At 41.7% G+C, this 24,002-nt stretch overlaps 1 protein-coding gene across 2 annotated transcripts in view; it reads right to left on the reverse strand.

The window, feature by feature from the left end:
• Positions 1 to 3,334: 3,334 nt before the first annotated feature.
• GRIA4 (glutamate ionotropic receptor AMPA type subunit 4) overlaps positions 3,335 to 24,002 on the reverse strand; it is a gene marked incomplete at its 3' end in the record, with an annotated part of 250,182 nt that continues 229,514 nt past the window's right edge. The window contains exons 14-16 of one of the 2 annotated variants that reach the window (XM_082009469.1): positions 12,054 to 12,168; positions 9,694 to 9,828; positions 3,335 to 3,499 (exon numbers count right to left, since the gene is read on the reverse strand). In XM_082009469.1, coding sequence (XP_081865595.1) covers positions 3,335 to 3,499; positions 9,694 to 9,828; positions 12,054 to 12,168 — 415 coding nt within the window. Of the gene's footprint in view, positions 3,500 to 9,693; positions 9,829 to 12,053; positions 12,169 to 19,385; positions 19,501 to 24,002 lie in introns of both variants that reach the window. The other variant, XM_082009470.1, reaches the window with a different exon arrangement.

Genomic DNA, 24,002 nt, shown 5'->3' on the forward strand with positions numbered 1-24,002 from the left:
TCCCTTGGGTCATACTTCCAACACATGGGAGGAAGGTGATTTCCAGCACTGATCTTCAAAAGGATGGAAGGAAGATAAAGAGAGGAGTGAGAAATTAGTGTTTCAGGAGAAGGGGGAAAAGCAAAGAAAAAATGCCTGAGGGGCTGCTAAGGTGGATACGTGAAGATGGTTATAGCAGTCATGCAATGGTTACCCCCTTGGAATAAGACAACAAAGCTACTGCGGAGAAAGCAGACCGACACCCTGAGATTGCTTTCTCAACCACCTGAATTCTAGTCAACTCTCTCTGTTGTAGCATTTTCCCATCTAGGTTTTTTTGGTTTTTTTTTTTTTTTTTGTATTTGTGGTGTTTTATGACAGGCATTGGCAGAGTCACAGTCTCCTCTTCACCTCATCTGACCAAATTTTCTTTGAGCAAAGCATTCCCTTGCCAAGGACAAGGCTTGGAAGTGGTGAGAGGATGTGGCGATTTCCTCCCATGGCTGCTGGCTGCGTGCCCTTGGTGGGTCACACCATTCCATGGCCATACTGCCTGGCGGCTGCATCGTTCATGCTGCTCGATTGTGAATCTTCTCAGTGGGGATCCTCAGTAGTTATTGACACTGGACAACAAAACCTCGAAGGACCCTGGGGATCTCGTTGCCAAGGGGAAACCTGACTTAGGCAATTAAGAATGGACTGCATGGAGCGACATTCCTAACTGCAGTGATGGGCTGTTTACTGACGGTGAAAATAAAATGTAATGCATTATAGAGACAGGGGGGCATATAAGAGGAGTAACACTGGAAGACAGTAAAATATCCCAGGACAGCACTGGCACTGCTCACAGTCCTGAATGAGGAAAGGATGAAGATGAGCTCCTGGAAAAACAGACATACACAGCAGAACAAAATAGACAGCATTCTTCACGCTCAGTCTCCCAATCTGTTCAGCCTCTAATGTGTTACTTTACGAAAAACCAAGACAAACACTGTTTTTTTTTAAAAAAAGCAACACAAAACCAACAACCCAGAAGTTGCTTTTTAAATTCAGCTGCAAAAAGAAGTCTAAGAGGGAGCTCCCAGCTTTAATCAAACATGAGGAAAAACAGACAACTCAGCATTCCAGCCACAGAAACACAAGTAGTTCACAGTAACTCACAAGTGAGGTAAACATGCCAGTAAAACAAGGATATAAAGTAGGTTTAGTCACAGTGATTCATTGTAATGTTATGTCTTTTTCTCCAAGACCCCTGCACACTTTGTAGTCATTGAGCCTTAGATGTAAGCATCATCTTACTTTCACCTTTGCCTGCACTGTCAAGCTCTGTATAAGAACTGGTTGCCCTCAGCCTAAATTATAGTCAGTAGAAAGATATAGGCTTTTGCTCCTGTGATTCAGCAGTTTGATGTTTTAAGGTCTACATTAAGATGAAGTCATTCACTCTGGTTATTTCCCTCCAGTTGCTATAAAGGGTGTCTAGAGTATTTGAGGGAAGAAATTCCTATCTATGTTGTCGATTCTGCGGCTGAAGCTAACACCTGCTTTGCTACTCCATAGATGTCAGGATCACATAGGATGAGTATCACCTCAGTAGTGCTTTTGTGTGGTTGTCCTTTGCTGCAGTTGTTGAGGCTTGGTCATTGTTTGGCAGCATTACGCTCCACCCTGCACCCACACTCCTCTTCGTGAGGGCCTGGAGTCCTAGGGGCTGAGAGAAGCACCAGCCACGGAGGCTTTGGTGAAATGTAAGCCATCTGAACATGACCCCTCATGGGCCTGGTGAAATCACAAGGGTGTTAGAAGCTATGATTAATCTAAGCTTGATCTGATTTGTGGTCTGGGCTCTGGCATGGAGCTGTTACGCTGGTGGCAATAGTCTGGATTTGGAGACCACTGCAGCGTCTAGTGGGGCCAAGGAGAATGACCATCACAGAAGAGACTTGCTACAACTTTACACCTACAGACAGGCCTGCTCCTATCAACAATCGTCTTTTATTCAAAGAGTGCCTGCTAGCCTTTCCCTGGCATGCCACTGAAAGGCTGGCTGATGAGAACGGAGGTTGCTGGTTACCAAGCACACCGTATCTATCACATCAGTCTGACAGACTGCCATTTGTACCTTCCTGCTCCCTGCTCCTCCTCATCCCTTGACCTCACCTGAGGACAAACCCCATTATTAAATGGGTAGCACTAAAAATAACTAGTGAATAATCATGACAATACTTTGACAGCTTCAAGTCCCTGCTCTCTAAGGACTTAAAAGCACTTCACAAATGTGCAGGGACTCAGGCTGTCTCCGATAAGGTCCTGTATCCTGCAGTAAGAAATGAACCACCGTATTGTTTTCCAGGTGACATCCCTAATGATCAGAAAACAACTCAAGCTCTGTCAATATTATAAGAACGTTCGTTGTTTTATTCTTTTTGGTGGGTACAAAAACCACAGTTTCTTACACAGAACAAGATTATAAATAATATCTGTAACATGAGTGACCCGTAGTCTCTTTTGATTCTACACTGCAGACTGATGACATACTCTAAACATTTTATCATTTTGTTTCTTGTATTAGACAGATGCAAATCTGTGGAACATGGAATGATGGAACAGAATGAAGGTAACAGCAAACAAGAGGATGACCAACAACTTTTATAAAAAAAAAGTCTCTGAATTTTATTACAGTGATGGCATTTTATATCAATTATTGCAATGAATTGTTCCCTAAGATGGTTAGAAAAAAGAATTGTGTTGTCCTCTACTGAATTTACATCAGTTAAAAAGCAAGCATGTTTCAATATTCCTCTTTTTCAAAGAAAATGTAAATAATTTCTTTTTCACAGGATTTACATATTTATTATTTTCTTATCACAGTTTAGTGATTTCATTTCTACAGCTGAACAGCTGAGTATTCTTCCATTGTATATATTGATGTTCTGGAGACACAGGTTAGCATGTTCATTGACTTCTATAGCTATTTTTCTCTCTTTGTCAAAACAAAGACCAAAATGTTGTCCTTTCTGAGCATGTTCTTCACAGTTTAATGCGCTAAATTGGCAAGTCTTATTAGTTTTAAGTCCACTCAAGTGAAATTTGTTGCTGTTAATACACCCTTCCTAGCCCCCTCCCCCCAACAAAACTAAATTATGAATTTTCCTGATATAAAATCTGAGTTTGGGTTTCCGAGCTGAGCTCATGCACACATTGCTGCTGATGATGTCTGGCGCATTTGGACGTACTTCCCTTTCTCAGCCAAATTATTAGTTCATCAATGACTCCCATGTCGTTACAGTCTGTGCTGTGTTCCCGTCAGTCACCAACACAGTTTGATTAAGGCACTCAATTATTTTTTTGGTTTTTATGGTAGGTCCGATGCAATTACAGCCAATCCTGAACTTTGTCTAATTGCAGTTCCAGTATGCACGGCCTTCGGGCAGTCGGGAGACAATACGCGTCCGTTTTCTCCCACACTCCCTGTGATGGATAATCTGGCTTTGTTTCTTATGGCTTCAGAAAAGGTAAGCTAGATTTCAAAAAAAAAAAAAGGAGAAAAGAGGAAAACGTTATAATGTTTCTGTCCTTCAACAAACCAGGACACAGCAAACACCAAAATATTAAATTTTAGACATCTGCATTTTTAAAGTTAGCATTAAATACAATAATAGTAATCATCATAAATATAATATATAGCATTTAGGTCTACTAGGGGAAAAACAACTAGCAATTCTGAGGGTAAATTTCATTACCATAAATCATTATTGATTTAAATATAAAATCTGAATTTGATCAAGAAATTAACAGAAGAGGCAATACCTTCATCTAAACTGCTTCAAAATACATTTATATACGGTGAAATGAGAATCAAGACCTTTCATGAACCTGAAAGCATGAGCATCTGTGAATAAAGTCATGCACAGGTGTTTATAGGCTTAGATCTTCAATTAGAAATGTCAAGATAAAATATAACTGAAAATTGTTTACAAATTACAACAACTGTATCAGCTATCTTTGTGATAATTCCATGGATTAAATCTAAAGAAATCATTACTTCTTTTCACAATGCACATATTTAGTATCAGTAAATCTGAGAACTGTCCTCAAATCTCTTTTCAAATACATATATTTTCCTACAACTAGAGAAGGTGGGAACTTTCAAAGGAAATGTAGTTTATTGAGAGAAAATACAATTTTCTATATTTTTCTACATTAAGTCTAAATTTTGCACAAGAAAATTTAAATTTTTGTTACCTCAAAATCTTTACTTTCATGTAAGTATCATGTTTAGGGACTAGTTGACTCAAGCAAAAAATTTCGATTTATTAAAAAAAAAATAAATTTGTAGTTATGCCATCTAACTTTAGTCATCCAAAAATCAGTAACCTAATCTAAAAGAGCTCTCTCGTGATGATAGAAAAAGCCAAGACGACTAGTTTAGACTAAGTGATTTCCAGATGACTAAAATTAGGGGAGGTGTCAATCAATGCAGCAAGGAAACCTGGAACAACAGGCACTCAAACTACGCTAAATTGAATTAGATTTCAAAGATACCATGTTAAGATATTAATTAGTGGGGAAATCTGATTTCTAGTCAGCAGAAGCTGTAGTCTAGGCAAGTAACTCATGTAATCGGTGTGCAGGGATGCAATCTGAAACACCATTTGGAAGAAGAGAGACAAGAGGGTTCATTCACATAGGAGCAAAGGGATGACAAACATAATACAGTCGTTTTATTTGCCTTATTACTGATCTCTGCGTTTAGAACTTTGTCCCTCTGAGCCCGGTTTCTCCTTCTGAGGTAGCAGTGAAATCCTGAGCTGGTGTTTGATATGCTGGGTGTGTACAGGGGTGAGGGAGATTCCTTAAAACTCCCGAACATTTCCACTGCTTCTGGTGCACTTCTATGAAAATGCACCAGTCCGATATTGCATCGCTATCGGTAGCTCCTTCAACAAAGGGTTCTCCCAACTGCAGCTGCTGTTGGGGCACAGCTGGAGCTCGGATATAAAAGCAGCTTTCCAAACCAATTACCCTAAAAACCTCTGCCCTCACAAGCAGATGGATTCAGGGAAAGGCCTCAGTTTACGGAGGGTGTTATGGCATTCTCCTTACGCTGAAACGCCTTGGTTTTGAGAACCATCAACTGCAGTGTTCAAGGTCACCCGTTGAAAAGATTCCCTGCTGCCACAGTACTTTGTGACAGGGACTGTTACCAAACGTATCTTGACCTAATTCAAGATCTCTCCATCACTTTGATCAGCTCTCCGCTCATGGCCGTTCAGGGTTTGCCACCGGGAAATCTGAGAGATCAGATTTATATGGGATATACGTGTTACGCGTAACTGTGGTTTTATAGCTCAATCTATATAGCTTTCTGGCCATTGACAACACACTCAGGACAGAAAGACAGTAAAAAGGGATCCACCAAAAAAAAAAAAATCAAATGAGAGTAACAAACACTTTCTCAGCAGCCTTCCATAGAAGAACAGAAAAAGCTGCAATAAAACAACTCCTCTCTTCTCACGGCAGAGATTAACAACAGCTCAGCAACACACCACAGAAACAACCCAAACAGTTAACAAAGCCAGGAGGAACAGGTCAAACTTCTACTCGGGAAAGTGCCATAAAGCCAAGTCACCAGGCAAGCTTCTGTGTTACGTATGTAATAAGTCAGGCTAATAATCTACTTAACTGTGCTATTACAATTTCAGATTTATGGTCTGGCTGCGGAAACAGTTTCAGGAGAGGCTGGGATGAGAGGGAAAAGCCTTGGTATTTACTGCGAATATTACCCAAATTGTGAAAGTCTCTGTGCGCTGTGTATGTAGTTAATAGCGATAATGTATTTTAAAATCTGTCATTAATTTTGATTAAATTAGTTATGGAATTAATCACGTGAAAACACTGACTGCCCCGTTCCTATTGGGAAATGGCAATTTAGGAACCTGATATCCTCAGTCTGTATAATACAAATATCCTAGCCTGTGTGGGTTCTTTTTTTGTTCAGGCTCCTCTAGTACCTGGGTCACATGGAGGTGTCTTTGGCACAAACACTTAAGATGAACTTTTAATGAATTTTTCTATCTTGAATATGAAACTGGAAGTGTACGAGTGAAAATAAGTGCATTACACATTTACTGAGCCATCCTGTAGCACTTTTCCTTTTTTGTAATTAATTTAACAATTTTTTCTTTGCTTTTCATATTTTTGTAATAAATTTTGTTAATTATAAACAACAGCATGGGATGGGAGAGCAAGAGAAGGCAGCTGCACTGGAAGCTGGGTCATGAGCTTCATGGCCCACTGAGAAGTCCATGGAGAGGAGGTGGTCATGGCTGGCTGGATACTGGGACAATCCCTTCAAAAGCCCACAGGTTTGGGGTGAGGAACTCATTAGTGTACTACGGGTTTACTACTGATACACAAAAATGGAAAACTGCTGCCTAGGAGAAGAGGAAAGGATTGTTCCCCCCTTAAAGAAAACTTCCTTCCCTGCCTTCAGCAGACGCAATAGCCTGTCATCCCTTCTGAGTATCTTTATCCCACACATACAGACCAGTCGTTTATCGTACAGACTAGTCCTTTATCATATAGAGTAGTCCACACATACAGACTAGTCCTACATTTTCACTTTCTGCTCCCTCACAGGCAGGTGAATTTCCCTGAGGCAAATCAACTTTTGACTGGATCAAACTAAAAGAAAAAACATGGTAATGAATATTAATTGTCAAGCGGGTTATTTAAGCTATTTTACGTTAGTTTAAAACATATGCTATTAAAACTATTTGAAGTTAGCTTAAAAAGTCAAGTGTGTTGGTTACTCATGCAGGTTAGAACCGCCAAGCATCTTTCCATATTAGCAAGTTTTAGTCCCTATATGATCCCTTTACTCCTTGGATAAACAGACATATCGAGGGTTTCAAAATGCTTAAGACAGACAGATTTATGCAGAAATACGCATAACCAGCGTTGTGGGCTCTGTACTGCTGCTAGCTAACAGGGGTTTATGACTAGCACGTGTACGAACGGACGGCGTAGTCACCCTGTACAGAGCACGGCACACAGGTAACCCCTCGCTGCCTGCGTGGCTAGGGATGGCCAAGCATGGCCAGGAGAGGATGGCTGGACCTTGGCAGTCGTCCACACATAAGCATAAGCATTTTTATATGAAGTTCACATGCTGAAATTTCTCAGATAAATATTACGGCAAATAAGTAGAATGAAGGCTTTCAGAAGTCTATAAATATTTGCTTGAAAACCTAGTTTGTTTTTTTTTTTGGTGAATTTTTAAATGTCTGCACCCTGAAATGTTTTTAAGAGATTATCAAAAGTTTTGACTGACCCAAACATTAATTTTCCATAAAATAAAATGCAACGTGGGTATTTTTAATGTATTTTTTCCTATTCATCTCTGTGTTGCAAAAAGTCCTACAAAACCCCAAACTTTAGAGAAGGGTATTTACGATCTTTCCTTAAAAAATAAAACTCAGTTAGGTCTAATTTTTAATTCAAGAAAACAGTAAGGCTAAAATAAATTCTACAAGTATAATAATAGTGTTTGTTGCACTGGGATCACAGAGCTGGGTGGGAACTCGGGGGACTGTCAAATCATGCCATGTTTAGCATGCTCAGCCAGTTTGGGTCAGGTCAGTATTTGAAATAAAGCTTTGGGTTTTTGTTTGCTTTCTTTAAGACTGTGGTTTGGATGTACTGCACCCTGCAAACCTGATAAGGAATATGTTTTCTGGGACTTTGACTTTTATACCAGCCTGGGGACACTCTCAGTTGTGGGCACATGACTGAGGAATTTAAAGGAAAAAGATATCTTCATTTGCATTTTGCACAATTACTTGCACAGGATTATTTCTTTTTAAGACCCTTATTAGTGACAGTAGGCAGTGAACTTGGGAGATTAATATTAGCACCTGGAAGTCCCGATTCCCAGTTCACAGTAAGGAACACTGGCCTATACTCTCGGAGTCCCCCGACACCTACTGTGCCTCACATTTTCACTAGTGAACGAAGTGCACAGCTAAGACTTTTTTTTTTTTCTTTACATGGGGAAATTAGGCAGCTCTGTTACAATTAAAATATACCCAGGGTCATGACTTCTTGTACAACAGGGAACAAAAGAAAACTACACAGCGACAGTATGTTTGGGATAGTTTCCCAGCCAGCGTACGCCAAGCCCCCTCCCTTGCCCCCCGAGAACCCACCTATTCCTTGCAGCGCTCCAGCTACCATGCTCAAACACCATTCTCTGCTCACTCTGTGTTTGCTCTGTACTGTATGGTTCGGTATTGTACCGGCTGTGCCTTTAGACTGTAAGCTCCTCGGGACAGGGACCTGTTATGTGTTTGGCTCACTTCACCTATCGTACAGCGCCGTGTACTCCAGCGCTATATAAATAATAAATAAAAAATAATAATTGTATCTATCTCCAGTTGTTTCCTCCAAAATTTTTTCTAGGTGGCAACATAAAAATTATATTCTCCTTCTCCTTTCCCTAAATTTTTGTTTCTTACTTCCACTATAGGATTGGCTCAGTGATTTCAGGAAAATGTAGCTCAAGCTTTTTGTTAACAGAGGAGATGAGTGGCTTGCTATCTGCAAGGGCAAGGCAGGGGTCTAGTTGCACCTTCACTTATAAAGCAGCCAGTATAGCTTGGGAGCTATGTACAAGTTATATTTAGAAGCTCAATTTGCCGCTACGTGCAATTTCCAAAGGTCAGAGAGTTGATCTGACTAACGATTAGTTGGCAAGATACCCACTGCCGGGATGAGAACAAGTTCATTAGTAAACCATCCCTGCACGCCTGCTCCGGGAACTACGCAGAGCGCAGCTCGGCAGCGCCAGCGGTTCGGTCTCCGAAACCGCTGCGTGAGCATCGAACACGCGCTAGTCCTGAGCTTGGCAAGGGGGCACGTTCCTGAAAGCTGAGGACGATAATCAAGGTCTGCTCACTGGTTAGTGACTTTTTGTGGTTACTAGAGTGGGCAAAAGTCGACCTGAAGCAGGATATTGTGAAAAAAAAGCCACACAATTAGCATAAAACATGTATCAAAGGGAGGGTGAAGGAACAGGGTGGGGAGGAGGGAGAGAAGGCAAAACAACATTTAGACTTCTTGTAACAGTGCCTTGTCTTCCGTTACGTTAACTATGGTTCAGTGACGTTGCCTATCCTAAATCTTGATTATAGCAAAGTCCCAGTTAGGGCCAACATCGAATAATAAAGGCTTACAGCAATTTGTCACTAGTAGAACGCAAACCTTCAGGAAAATAGACTGGCCAATCAAGTAGTTAAACACCGGCCCTCTGAATATATATTTTACATTTTCAAATAGTTGTCATCTCCCAACTGAATTGACAACATTGAGTTGTTAAAAACATAATTTTTATGTTAAAAATTCCTTGCAATGCAGATGTCTATTAGCAACATAGAATAGTATACTGTACATCTGCAGCCAAAAAAAACTGAACCGCTTTGCACTGAATTTTTCCAAAATATAAAGCTCTGTTCAGAAGCAAGCACCACTAGACAGACATGTCACAACACTGCGTTACAAGATGCATCACCCACTCACTGTAGTAGGCCCTAAGTCCTACCCCTAAATTTTAATACTTTCGGTTCCATATACGTTGTAACCTTCTCTATAAGTTGCTAAATTCTGGGTATTCTGCGAGGAAGTTGGGTTAAAAGTCTGTGCACTCTTTGCCACCTTCATTCGTTTCGCCTCTGCCCTGGACTTGTAACAGAACTCTATCAAAGCCACCAGCATTGCCAAGCCCAAGCCTCCAACCAGAATGTAGAAGACTCCAGCAACGTTGCTGAGACTCAAGGCACTCGTCTTGTCCTGGGGAAACAGAAGTGACACAGTTAACCCTGGAAAACAGACCCTCAGGAACACAAGCTACATATCAAAACATTGGAAATAGAAATAAGTGACAATGTTTAGCTGAAATTAAAGGACAGTTGTTTACATACTTCTCACAAAATTTGACCTATCTGGATCTACACAATGTATTTTCAGTGCCTAGTTTTCCTGGTCGGCATAAAAAATATTATATTGCCAACATATCAGGATGTCATTGCTTGCTTACTGCAAAGCATTACTTCCACTAAGCGGAAAATTAAACAATGACATGTCTAGCTCTCTTTAGAGGACATTTTAGCACTGATATGAAACTGCATTTACATAAAGCTCTTTAAAAGCCTTGGAATCCAGAAATCCACTTATATCAGACAAGACTCTGCTTGATCTTTACAAAAACAGTAATCGTACTTGTGGTAGGCATAGCTGCTAATTTAAAAGATCCAGGTGAAAATAACATGTGAGGCTTAAGTTATTTCTTTGAAGAAACACTTCCTTTGAAAGTGCACACTGTACCATACGCATCGTGATATATTTGCCTCTTACCGATTATTGTATTTTGTTTCTATTTTATTATAGACACAGTTCTGGAACATGCCCATGGACTACGAAGACTCAGTAATGGTATAGTTTTAAACAGGAATTTAGGAAATCTTACACATTACTCATAATTTAGACAGCAGTGAGAACTTTCTTTACCAAACTATTAAATACACATTATTTTATAAATTTTCACCTTCTTGGATGTAATGTAGTAAATAACTCTTCTACATTTCTCTATACTTCACTGCTTAATCATGAATCGTATATTTTGATTTGAAATCCATGTGCATTTTTAGCACAGTTCTCAAGGAACTCACTCAAGATTGACTTCCATATACTACATCGTGCGCCTTAAGATACTTATAAAGCTTTATTCTTATGCAGACTATATAATCTTTACCTAAAGTAAGGAGAGTACTTAACTTCCAATTGTAATGTCTATGAAATTTTAACTTATAAAGAATGCAAAATATTTGGATGTTTAATTTAAAGAAGCACTATTTACCGTGCAACCAATAGATTTGCACAGTAACGATTCCCATGGACATGTAGAGATGTTTGGGGCTTACAGCTGGGTTCTGCTTTGTCTGTCTCTTTTTAGCTGGCTAAGAGGACTCTGAGTATCCCGGAGGCGACTGTGTTCCTCCGGTGGCAACTGCTAACGTGGTGCTTGCAAACAAGGAGGAGGCAGGACTGCGAAAGACCTGACCTAACGTACGTGGTGCGTTGAGCCTTGCTCAGCTGCCACTTACAGGTCCTCTGCCGTCCTCGTAACTGGTTTTCACTCCTTCCTCCAAAGCACTTGCCAGAAAAAGCAACATGTGTTGGAAATTCGTTTCCCAGGCTAATTTTACCTGCTTTCCAGCAGGGTAGCTCTCAGGGCACGCAGACAGCGAGCAGGCGCTGCCCGTCACGCTGGCCTTTTGGCCCCGGCCAGCGCGGGCTGGCACGGAGACGGGCACCGTCAGGAAATGTCATTCTCGGAATACGGGGCTGGCACTGGCTGCGGTGCTCCCTGGCCATCAGAAATACCTGCTTCTGTGTTTGTCCCCAAACAGAGGGAAGCAGAGAAGGCTCCACTCCCTGGAGCTGTCAGGATTACCGTTTGGGAATGGACAAGGGTAAACACTGGAAGCCGTAGAAAGCGGTTAATTACCGAAGCCTTTCACTTCAAAGCTCTTCCTTGGCTGCTGAAGGAGCCAGGGACCTTCCCAGAGGCAGCCAGGCACAGTCCCCCGGGGCAGCGATGAAAGGCAATCCTTCCCGCTAATGTTTCTGCTTTTCGGAAAACTGCTGAGGGAGGCCGGCTCCGAAAGCAGAAGGTGTGAAGCGACATTTCCCAAGTAGTCAACGGGGAAAGTCCACCCGCCCCAGGCAGGAAGGTAACAGCTAGCCCAGCCTGCCTCCCCCAAACCCAAAAAGCTGCCTTGTAACTCTTCAACAGATGCCCTGGACATATAGGACAATGCTGGGTGATATATGTCACTGAAGACTTCAAAAAGCAATAGTGCTTCTTTAAATTAAAGTGTGACCCCCATTAAGACGGGGCAAAGCTGGTTCATTCTGTGTCTACAGCTGCTTATTTTATTTCTAAGTCATTTTGTTTATTACTTCCTTTACTGCTTTGTGAACACGATAGTAGGTCCCGAACTGCAGCGACTGACCTTACTTCCAGAGTCCTTGGGTCCACATTCACCTTTATCGTACCACCATTTGTTTTTCAGCTTGTCTAAGACGCCTGCCTCACTGAGTTTCAAAACGGCAAGGTTTACAGGAGTTCTTCACGTGGAAAATAACATAAATAACATTATATATGTTATTTTATGTTATTCAAGTAAAACTACATAGAATCGCATTGCAAAGTGACAGAGCAGAGGCCACAGTGGGTGCTATGTCATGTACTGTTGGCCCAGGTTTAGACAGACATATGACCGGGACCTGCTCCATCGCTTTAGGTAACAGGCACATACTGCTGGGGACGATTTGTAAATAAATAGTATGCAATTACTGTGAACCCAAAACTATTGGCTCAGACATGTTAACAACATACCCTTCAGAGACGTATATAATACAACCGGATATACGACTTAAGAAACGTATTCATTTGTGTTCCTTGCTTTCAGTCTGTTTTTAGTTTGTATGCATACAAACTAATAATATGACTTGGCTATAGCTATTTCATTTACTGCCCTCAAAACTATCCTGGCAAGAGAAAGGAGATGCTTCGTGCAGTTTTCTGCCCGTAACCACTTGGCACAGACCTGTAATCAGGAGGTCTGCATGCAGAGAACTTAGGGGGAGAGCTGCGATCCCCTTATCCTCACCTAAGGAGAACATGACAGTCAATCTTTCATTTCCATTTCCTCTTTCAACATTATTTTCAAATTCCATGTTTTTCCTTAAATCTCCCTTATTCACATAAGTCTTTCAAGGGTCCCAGGCTGATGATAAATTACTGCTTGGAGTATCTTCTCTTACTTAGTGGTATTTGCTGTGGGTGACGTAACAGAATTTAATATTGAGATGAAACCTAATCTGACGCCTCAAAGTCATGAATTGCCATGGGTTTACACTGAAGTTACTTAAACTGACCGAATAATTTCAGAGTATTATGGTAATGCCCCACTTCATGCAGTTGTACCAGTTCATTTTCTAAAAACCTACGAAATGATTAACAGACTTATTTTTTGTACTTTCACTTTGAATCATTGACTGTAAAATTCTTAATGTGGTAGGTCTATGGATATCTATTTATGTGCAGGTGTGCAGGAAAATACAATATATATTATCAGAGAAGGAGGTAGATTAGATAAACAGAAATGGCATGTGAGAGAGAGCCTTCTGGTGATGTTATATGACATAGGACCTGATCCTGGGTGTGCCAGCAGATTCCTATGGGAAAACTAATCCCCCATAATCCATGCGTTGCTAAAATGTTAACTCATGAATTCAAGGCTTAATAAATAAATAACCAGTGCAAGCATTAATTAGCATAGTGTAACTGCACCTACTAAAATAGTTACTATGAGAGAGAAAAGGGGCTTGTTACACTCTGTAACTGATTTAACTGGAAATGCCCAAATGCTTATGTATTAATATTTGTGCATGTTTGTGTATATATATTTAATTCACAAATAACAGTTCCTGAACCTTGTAGGCTACTTTTAGCTTTAGGGATCCTTTCTTTTCATACATTCTGATTACTCTTTGTATATACACATAAAGAGGGGCACTCACCTCACCCCACCTCATTTTTTTAGCCATAAGTTATGCCCCAAGCTTTGGCTGCCTGTCTAGGCCTCCCTGCAGTTAAGGGAAAAAGACAGGTGCCTCCAAAAGGTGGTCTTAAATACCAGTTTTAACAAAGGATGAAGCAAGCTGTTGAGATGCCCATCTCTTTTCATTTACTACCCAGGAAGCCTTGGTGCCTCGGAGAAATGACAATTTTTGACAGCTACAGTTGGGTGACAGGATTCCCAGGTACTCTCAAGTGATCCCTTTACTTAAAGGAAAGGCTTCATCCACTTTCCAAATCCCACACGTTTAATTCATATGGAATACTCTGCTTCTAGAACAGAAAATGCCTATTTCTTTCTTGATCTTTCCCAGTATTCAAACTTACATTTTGTCTTCAGGCTTCCTGGCAGCAGGTTGTGTAGGCTGATAGTGGAATATGAGAATCCCACAGCTGTGAAATGAGCGGGTAGCACTTTGGGATGCTGGCAAGTTGCCTGTCAATATGATCCTCCATTTGCTTCTAGTACAAGTGCGAAATAATTAATATTATTTGGATAGCTGTCATCTGTAACACGTCATGCATTGGCACCGAGCCACATTTCGGTGCTCCTAAATCCCAGCAGTGTAACGGGGCTGGTTATGACAAAGATGAGGGACATCCAGGTACTGCTTTGGCATGGAAAATCAGAAGCTTGCGGAGTTGTTGCAGATTAAGCTGATTAAAGTGATAATTAGGACTCAATATGAACTATCAAGACCAGCAGCAAGCTGGCACAAGTTAGAAAACAGATGTCTCCCAGTCCTTTGCTTGTTTTTTCAGCAGTAGCAGTTTAGGTATATAAAGACTGGTAGAGGCAGGGATTTTTTTCTTCTTTGCAGCTGTAGCTCCTTCAATGTCATCCTTTCTGCATTATCACTGCAAGGAAGCTCTCAGGTTTTCCTTTGGGAAAAGCAATCAATTTCATGATTAAAATTGCCACACTATCCTCAATATATAACTGAACTCCATGGCAATGGCCAGCACAGATGAGGCAATTCCCACTTTTCACTGAAGTACAGCCAGTGGTGTGTCCGAGGCCAGGCCCTGGTTTCTCCTCTCCACTATTTTTGCTGAAACACTTTCTGAGTCAAGGCACTGCACAAGCTTGGGGAAACCTGTCCTTTGCCCATCGCTTTCTCACCTGCTCTAGTGAGGCTATGTGAATGAGACACGATGTGTCCTTTACATCTCCTTTCAGACAGTCCTAGCTGTGATGAAGGAGAAGCACTCCAAGCGAAATTTAAAATTAAATTTGGAAAAAAAAAATTAAAAACATTTTACACTTTCAGAACAGGATTTTTGTCCCACTTTAAATCAGCCAGCTGCGATGGGGAATGTACATGGTCCCATACAAGAAGCCCAGACTGAGGGGCTACAGAGTGGAAAAGAAAGATTTTTCCTTATGCTTCTTAGAATAGGAACATATATACCTGTTTGCAATCACAGTAAGTGATTGCAGATGTAGTAAATTTCTCTTTTAGGCTTTGCTTTATTTATTTTCTCGTTTTAGTAGAAGATTTTCAGCAGCTACCATGGGATATGAATGCCCAGATCACCTTGGCTTTCAGGGCAAGTCACTTATCTAGGTCTTTTTCCTTTCTATGAAAATACCCTCTCCAAATAAGCATAATTTTGACTGTGTCAGTCACAAACTCAGAGAATACAACTTACTACTACACTGCTTACACAATCAGTTGGTGAATAGTCCCACTGATATTAAATGGGGCAGAAACTAAAAATCAGTATGGTCTGCTGACAGGAACAAGAGCAATGTACATAAGTCATATACAGAGTCAAATCCAGCATTTAGAATTAAATTTCCCATCAAGCTCAGTCTTGCATACTTAATATTACAATGGAAAATTACTACAGACTTGGTTTTTTTTTTCCCCAAGTTGTTTAGTGATTTCTGAATTTCTAATGTTGGGCTAAATCTTCAACTAGAGTAAACTGGCAGGGCTTGTGAAAATCAGTGTAGCTTTTCCAATGTACAGCTGCTGAGAATCTCCGTTGTTATAAATAAATAGGATCCATCTGCCTTGAATTCATGTAAGGATAACGTGTGAGCAATAATAACTAAAATTACCCTTTATATATGGAGAAGAATTTGTCCCATGTAGTCACAGTGCAAAACTGTTGTGTGACAGCACAGGAGACCCTGTTCTTCACCCACGTGCTGAAGTCAGTGGTGGTGCAGCCTGACCTGGGCGCAGGGACAACCGTTTTCTGCCTTTTCATCATGCTCTCAGCTCTTCTACCTCCTCTCTCAGCTTCTTACTCATTTCCTCCTACCCTGTCATCAATCACTTGCTCTAGGAAGGGCTGGCTTTTAAGAGCCTCAGACTGGATCTTGTGCCCGCAACATCAGCAAAATCACAGTGCTTTAAAACAGCGGTAATGAAGTTCTGAGTTAGTTGTGTTCAAGACAACGAATGGGCACTTAGAGAATTTAAATTACAGTACTGAGTGGTTCTGAAACCAATACAGAATTTTGGTAGGCAGGGATTTAAAACATGCGATCATGAGTATGCTTTAGGAGCATTTTCAATATCCTTTGAATTTAATTTCAATACCTGAAATTTTCAATTTCAATTCAATCCCAATTAATGGCTGAGCCATTAATTAAGTGTAAAGTCAGTCTCATCTGCTCAATGAAAAACAAGGGCCACTGTGTTCTCCCGAGGGCTGCCAGCAGAGACTGGAGGGAAGCTCCATCAGCTCAGCTGCCTTCCACTCACACTTCTATAAAAACAACAGAGCAGAGTGGCAGCAACTGTGTTTGAATACCTTCCCATGCATCACATGAAATGATGATGGCGGCATACAGTTAAGATCTGAGGTAATACTTTCAAAAGCATTTAAATGACTTGGGGACCTCAGTTTTTATATTCAAACATGACATAATTACTGAGGTCACTAAACCACAGGTGGTTCACACAGGGCAGCTCTCTGAACTGTCCTTCTGAATTTTGGAAGACTGTCCCTTCAAGGGAACAATAAATGGGGAGGCTAAAGATGACCTTTTAAGAGCACAGAATGGAGGTAGGAGAAACCTTGTTTGACAGAGCAACACAAACCTTTGGAGAGCTGCTGAGCTCTCATGAAACTCCCTGATTTCTATAGTCTATACTTTCATGAAGGGTTATTCTGGGTCTAGACTCCCGTATTCTGACTAGTGAATCTCAAATAGTTACAGCACAGTTACCAGTTAAGTCTCAGGTGCTGTATTTCTTTCAGGAGAAGAGGATGTTCTGATTCTTGTCCACGACAGCAGGAAGCCCTGTAATTTGGACTGGAGCTGCTAACAAAGCTCAGGGTTTGTTCTTTTTAAATTCATACAATGAAAAGAAGCATTAGCTAGAGATGCTTAAGAGCTTAGTTCGGGACTTGTTGGTAGCCGTTAGGTTTGCAACAATAATGCATGGTGGCCTGTTTTTTCCATTAATGATCATTTGCTAGCATATAAAATTAAAATATTTAGAGCTCCATTAATTCAGCAAAAAGGGTGTCATTGACCTTAATTGATCAGATCCTACAAGACTGTTCCCCCCAAAAAAAAAAAGGATTTTAAATGGTAAATGGCTAACTAACACTTTGGGGAGTTAGAGTAGCTGTTGTTTAAAAAACAAGACCAAATGCTGCTGCAATGCAGAATTTGAGAAGCATGGTAATGCCCACTCATCTCCATGATATGCCTGGCCCTACTGAACGTGGGCAGTGCAGGCGCATGACAGACCTGGGGCTTCCCAGGAGCGCTGGTACTGCCCACTCACTCCGCTGTGCCTGGGAAAAAGCGTGGCAAGAAACAGGCTTGAGGTCAGATGAATGCTCCTGGCAGGCTGTATGTAGTCCTAGGACCACAGGTTAAACTCCATCACGTTCTCCATCCTCTGCTAATGCTGCCTTGCCCACCATATTTTCTATTGCATCCTGACCTGCTGCGTCACCTATCGTTCATCTCCATAGGCAATGTGTTCCCTCCTCCCTCCTGCATTCACAGATCTTCCCTGTTTCTCCACGGACCGCACTCCTTGCCTTTCTTTTCTACTTTTTTCTGCCATTACTTTTTCTCCCATTCCTTTTTCTCTCACTTGCCATCACACCAAACTCGCTCCTTCAGCACTTCCAGACATTTCCCTGGTGAAGCTCTGCCCATACTTCTACCACGAGCTGCTGCCCCTTTGCCGCCTTGTGACTCAAAGCACCAGTGGCTGGTAATCAGGGAAAGTAAGTTAAAAGCATCCTTAGTTTGCTACCTAGCTCTTACCTCACCTTTCAAACGCAGCACGTTTGTGAGGAGTGTATTCTAAGAATATGGAGGCAGTTTAATGATGTCACTCCCTGCCTGTGACATTTAAAAAAGCCCCTAATAAACACCCGTCCCCCAATAATGCAAAGGCTCAGGCTGGGGTGGAGCATGTAATAGCAACGTGGGAGATCGACAGTTCGCTTGTCAACTTTCTTACAGAAGTCGGTGTCTGCTCCACTTGCAGGTAAGTGCCATCAGATCTAATACGCCTATGCACTTTGGAAGAGAAAATAGAGACCATTTTTGAAACTGTGACTGCTGGCGAGCAGAGTGGTGGGGGGAAAATAGGTAGAGCAGCAGGATCGAAGGCAAAGTGAAGAGGATTAGGAGACCAGTTCTGGGTGAGTGCAGAACAGCCCAAGGGACGGTCCCTGAGGCCAGGACACAGCATGAAAGAGCAGGAGGACTAAAGAAGGAGAGAAAATAGTATGAAAAAAATATATGTAGGCAACTGTAAAGAAAGCTACATAAACTGTGTTTGACAAATCAGTCAAATTTAATCATCTACATCTGACTAGCTCTGTGCCTGCACAGTTACCTGGGCAGCTTTCTCTTATATATTGTTCACACACAAGCACATAAATAAATATTATTACACGCTGACTGGCACGGAAGGATTATTTTTATTATCACCGTCCTTCCCCACTTCACCATCTTCCAATTCCATATCTTTGCTTCTTTTCAGCACAAGGCAGTTTCCCAAAAGGAAGCTGTGAGGAAGCAAGGAAGCAGTGGCACTGGCCATATGGAAGATATGGAAATGCAGGAAGAATAAGAAGCTGTCATCATCTCAGCCTAAAATTTAGCCTAAAATCCCTGTCTGATAAATTCTGCCTCGGGAACAACCATGGATTTGCTGGTAAGATACCAGGAAACGTCAGCATGAAGATATTTTAGCTGAAATTTGTTCTCCTATTTTGGATACTCATGTGGAAATTGTAATTTGTACCAGTATTATTTGTGTCAATAGTGGATCCCTGAGCCTGGACCATTACTGCTGGGAGGCAGTCATGCTGATTTGCACCCTTTTCCTTTACTGCCGCCGAAAAATATTTTGGGTAGTACCATATAGCAGGAAAAAAGTCTAAGCTGGCATTTTCTCCCGAAAGCTTCAAACTGCTTGTTCACAAGAGCAAGCTTGGAAAAAGCTCATCACGATTTCAGAAGATGCAGGTTTCTGAAAACGGGCGATAGGTCTCACAGCAGAGACCGTTCACGAGTTCCCCTTGGGGCGCTTAAACAAGTGCAAATATTTTTGCTTTGACAGTAATTGCATACACCTAGATCGCAACCGCAGGTACCAGCGGCGCGGTGCTACTGGTGAAGCTGTTTCGTCGCAGGTAAAACCCCAGCAGATGCACCAATTACTTTACATACTGTTTACCCGCTTTTGGTGACATTGAGGCTAACCTTGGAGTCACCTCCCCCGCTGCCACATTCTCCTTTGTCGTACCACCATTTGTTTTTCAATTTGTCCAAGAGGCCTTGTTCATTCAGTTTTAAAACTGCGAGGTTAACAGCATTTCTTGAAACGATAAAACATATTTTGTAAGAAACTGCACAGCTGTTAAGATGTTAGAAGGAATGAGGACTTAAGCTGTTTATAAGCTTGATCCGCACGCTAAATAAACCTCTCATTTCCATATTTCAAAGCCCTTGGCAGCACAAATAATTGTGGTTACTTTCAAATGTGAAAAATGTGTCTCCGGTGTGGAAACAATTTTCAGAACGGTTTGGATTTTGACAAGAAAATTCTATCAACCAACCAAAACTATTTTTGCAAAATGATGATAAAGCTCTGCCTAGAATTATAAACGATTTACACAGATTTATTTTAATCTATATTTAGAATACGTTTAGTGTGGGCCCAGGCTGATTTTTCAAGCAGATGGGAAAATGTATTCCTGTATAGGGAAGAGGCAAGATCCAGACGGCCTGTGCTTGACGCTGCCAGTCACTGTGTCACACACAGGTTTGACATACAGCTCTTCAGAGGGATCCGCACAAGCTGTGGGCTAAGGCTCCAGAAACAGGCCGAGTTTCTGGAGAAGCTGAAGTAGAAGCTTCCGAAGTAGAGCTGACGAGGAGCGCTAACAGCTTGCGTGCTGGCCACGATGCCGCCTAGAGCCCGTCAACAGAAAACAATACGCGAAGAGGTGCCAGGAGTCCTGCCCGTCTGAACCTTTACCTGCGCTGTAGGCACATCCATACATTCGGCGTGCAGGCTCTAGAGTCCCGCTCCCTTTGCACAGTAGAGGCTTAGCCGAAATGCAAGACCTGGGGTCACACTTAATGCCCGGGCTCCGGGGACCGCCCTGCTATGCTGGGAGAGCGCCCAGTGGGAGGAAGGTGGTGGTGGAGGGCGTCCTCTCTGGGGGAGCCGGGGCACAGTGCAGCCGAGCAGGAGCTCAAGCGCTGGGAAGACCAAACCCAGCCCGTCTGCTGGGTGCTGAGGTGCAGGCATCAGTCGGGACATCCTGAAGACTTTTCCCTGAACCGTTTATAACGTGTTATGCTACCACTGGATGAAAGTCGAATCCTGCGTTGCCAGCAGCACAGTGGCATAGGCACAACAGACTGAAAGGGGCTCCGTGAACCTGGTGTCCTCCATTTCATGTTTAAGTGCTCTTTTTTCAGATGAGAGAAATACCTGAGAGAGAATTTGCCGGCATGCAGGCTAAAGCACAGAATCACTGCTTCTCTATGAACTCAAGGCTGCTGGAAGTGCACTGAAACTCAGGCAAGAAAGGGACACAGCTGGTCCTAGGATGGGGTTGCTTCTGTGTATGCTCAGAGGTCTTCCTTTAGGTGAGAGCATTGAGACCGGATGGCAGAGGGTAGACAGTATAGATTATCACACAAACCCAGACGTAAGGTACCTGGATTTATGATAGGTACTATAGTCACTATATGACATTTTAAAGCCAGTTGATAACTAATCTGCCAAGGCATTTATGCAGCCTTCATCACCTCCTGAGGAACCATTGCACTTGTTTAAGTGTACAACTTCCTATCTTTATTACTAAGAACCTCAACAGCCACATAGCCTAATGGTGCATAACTACATCAACATTTATTTATAACAATCAACTCTTCTCTTCCTCTTTTCATGTTCAGAGGTCCCTAGTGCATCCAAGCCTATTAGACATGTACACTCTGGTGGGTGACTGCCCAGGCGTGCTTGCAGATCTGCAGAGGCATGTGGAGCAGTGGCATCATAGCCTTGAAGCACCATTAGTCTCCAAAGGGAGAGAAGTATCTGTGAGGTGCCAGTAGCTTCACTACTGCTCTTCAGGGACAATATGAGGTTGAGAAAGATGGAGTTTCTCTCTCTGAATTTGTTTAATGCTGTCAAGATCTGTCTGTCAAGGCTGAATGGGATTTGGCAAGAGCTATGTCTGTCAATGGCACCTTCCCCTCATCGGTTATGTGAGGATGCAACACCTTCAAAGCACTCGGAGAAAGTTGGGGAAAAGAGATCCCGTGGTGGCAGGGCTCCATCAGACCTTATGGCACCAGAGCCACTGGCGCTTGAGATTCACCCTCTCTAGAGACGGCTGGTCTCTGGTGTCTGGGGTCCCTTCTGGTCTTACAATGGAAATTTTTCTCTCAGTCATTAGGAGAGATACCTTCCTGGCAGACAGGTACAGACAACGGTATTTCACAGCTTATGGAGCATTCCTTACAACATTGGCCTGATTGTGGGACAAATGTCAGCTTCAGGACATACCATCACTGTCTTCTGGTAACAGCTTTTCATATAGCTCCTGCTGGAACCGAGACAGGTCTTTGCTGGCTGGTCGTGAAGTTTGGAAACTGACTGTGTGTAGATCTGACTTTACCTAGCTTCACTGCAGTTCCATTTACACGCGATTTTCAATACAGATAAAGTAATTGCTTGTCTGTCCCTGAAAGTGAAAATGAGAACGGTAGGCTGCAGTGAGCGTGATAACAGACTGCTCTTTGTGGATAAAGCTTTAAGGGGAATTTAGCAGCCAGGCTGACAAACGTGATTTTGTATAAGTGCTCTAATTATGGTTCACACTCCAGAGAGAAAAGAGCACTTGCAAAATTGGAATGAAATTGTTCATTTGTCCCTTTTGTTCTTGGAAGCAATTGCTTTTGAACCAGTCATATTTACTACAGATTCTTCCTACTCAGCTTTTAGTTACAAAGCCTATGCTTTTGGCCTGTTTGCCCTCTTCAGAAAAGTAACCGTGTGGCCAGCCTTGCCACTTTGCAGACAAATCCCCGGTACACTAAATGTAAATTTTAGCTTTGTAAGGACATTGGGACTGAGCCATAGATGAAAGATGATGCTAGAAACACTATCTCTTCGACGTTGAGCAACATGACGTTTTCTGAAACTGGCTTAGATATATAGCTTGAGCCTGCTGTCTAGAAAGTCCATGTCAAAACTCCTTCTCCCTTCAACAGGAACCAAACCAAGGTCTAATTTAGTGCTGCTATGTCTGTGCCACACTGGGTAGGAATAACATAAACAGCTCCTTTGACAGTGCTACAGATGTGGGCAGGAGTGATCACTCCCATGAAAAATGAAATGTTTCTCAAGGAATATCACTAACTTTCAATTCAAAGAGCCACTTAAGCACAGTGTTATTTTAAAGCAGATGGGAATCCCTATCAATCAGTCTATCTGTAAAAGCAGCTTCACACTATTTCCTCTAAGCTGTAGTGTCTCGAGTATGAACACTAAAGCTCATTGAATTACACGAAGTCCTTATGCTAAAATCCTCAGAAAGTTTTCAATCTTTATCTTATCTTGGGTGAAGATATTACCTGACAACTTAAACTTTTTTTCCAAGCTTTTCAAGTTAATGGAAATAACTGGATATTCTAAGATGAGTAAGAAACAGCTAGGTGATTTTTTGACAACTAATATAAATTTTCATGTTTGATCACCATGCTGAAGGGAAAGAGACCTCTCACTTGCCAAATGTTTGAATTTATCTTTCAAAGCATTAAAGATTATCACGGAAAATTTTCCCACAGTCATTTAGAGAAGCTGCAGCTGGTTGATAGTAATCCTAGAGTAATAAATAAATAAATGAAACCCATTCATGAGAGGGTTATTTAGCTGGGTTATTAGCCATATCCATAGACAGTTTCACAGCACAATAGAGAAACGGAAATAAAAAGGATGAAGAAGTAAATGTGGATTTGAGCTGCAATCATTGCTCTGAAATTAAATGATATTGTTTATAAATGTAACACATTGTTGTCCTCATCATGTCTAGTAGGCCATGTAAAACCAGGTTAGTTTCACACTGCTTTCTCTGTTGCTTTATCCAGGTCCATCTCAACATGTGGAAATAAATAATTTCCTTCTGGTCAGCAAAACACAGAGAACCTTTGCTCAACACTGCTGTATCTCATCTCCCACAGAAATGTTGTAACTGAGATCCTGATAAGTGCAATGGTGACTACGTTGAAAATTATATACCTGAGACGTCAGAGCCAGGCTAGATCACTCATACTGATCCTAGATGGTGCTTCATTCTGCCACCAAGGATCACATCCTGAAACTTGAGTATCCATGGCAGAAACTGTTCTTCCATCATCAAAAAATAGGACTGTATCCTCAATACCACACTTAATCAAAACTCCCACTGCAGAACAATGTGTTCCTCAGTAGAAGAATTGAGATCTTTGCAAGAGTAAGTGTTTAACAGTAGAAAGCAGGCAAGTGCCTTAATATTTGACTTTTAATCCTTGCTGTCACTGCACAATCCTGCCTTTTCCATTACTCAGAAGAAAACAGAATCCTTGTATGCAATAGTCAAACCAGTTCAGCCAAAACTGCAGCCCTTGCATTACAGTGATACCTCATTTCACAATTACTTGAGTGCAGGGACAGTGATTTCAACGTACGGATCACAGCTTTTTTTAAGCTGCCTACAGAATTATAGTATGAAAATCTTGATGAGAATTAAATCATTCTTATTCATTTAAAATCACTTTCTATCTCCCCATAAATAAATAGTAATAAGCAGTTTAAAATGTTAA

Source organism: Phaethon aethereus (genome assembly GCF_964289735.1).
Source record: "Phaethon aethereus genome assembly, chromosome: 1".
Lineage (NCBI taxonomy): Eukaryota > Metazoa > Chordata > Aves > Phaethontiformes > Phaethontidae > Phaethon > Phaethon aethereus.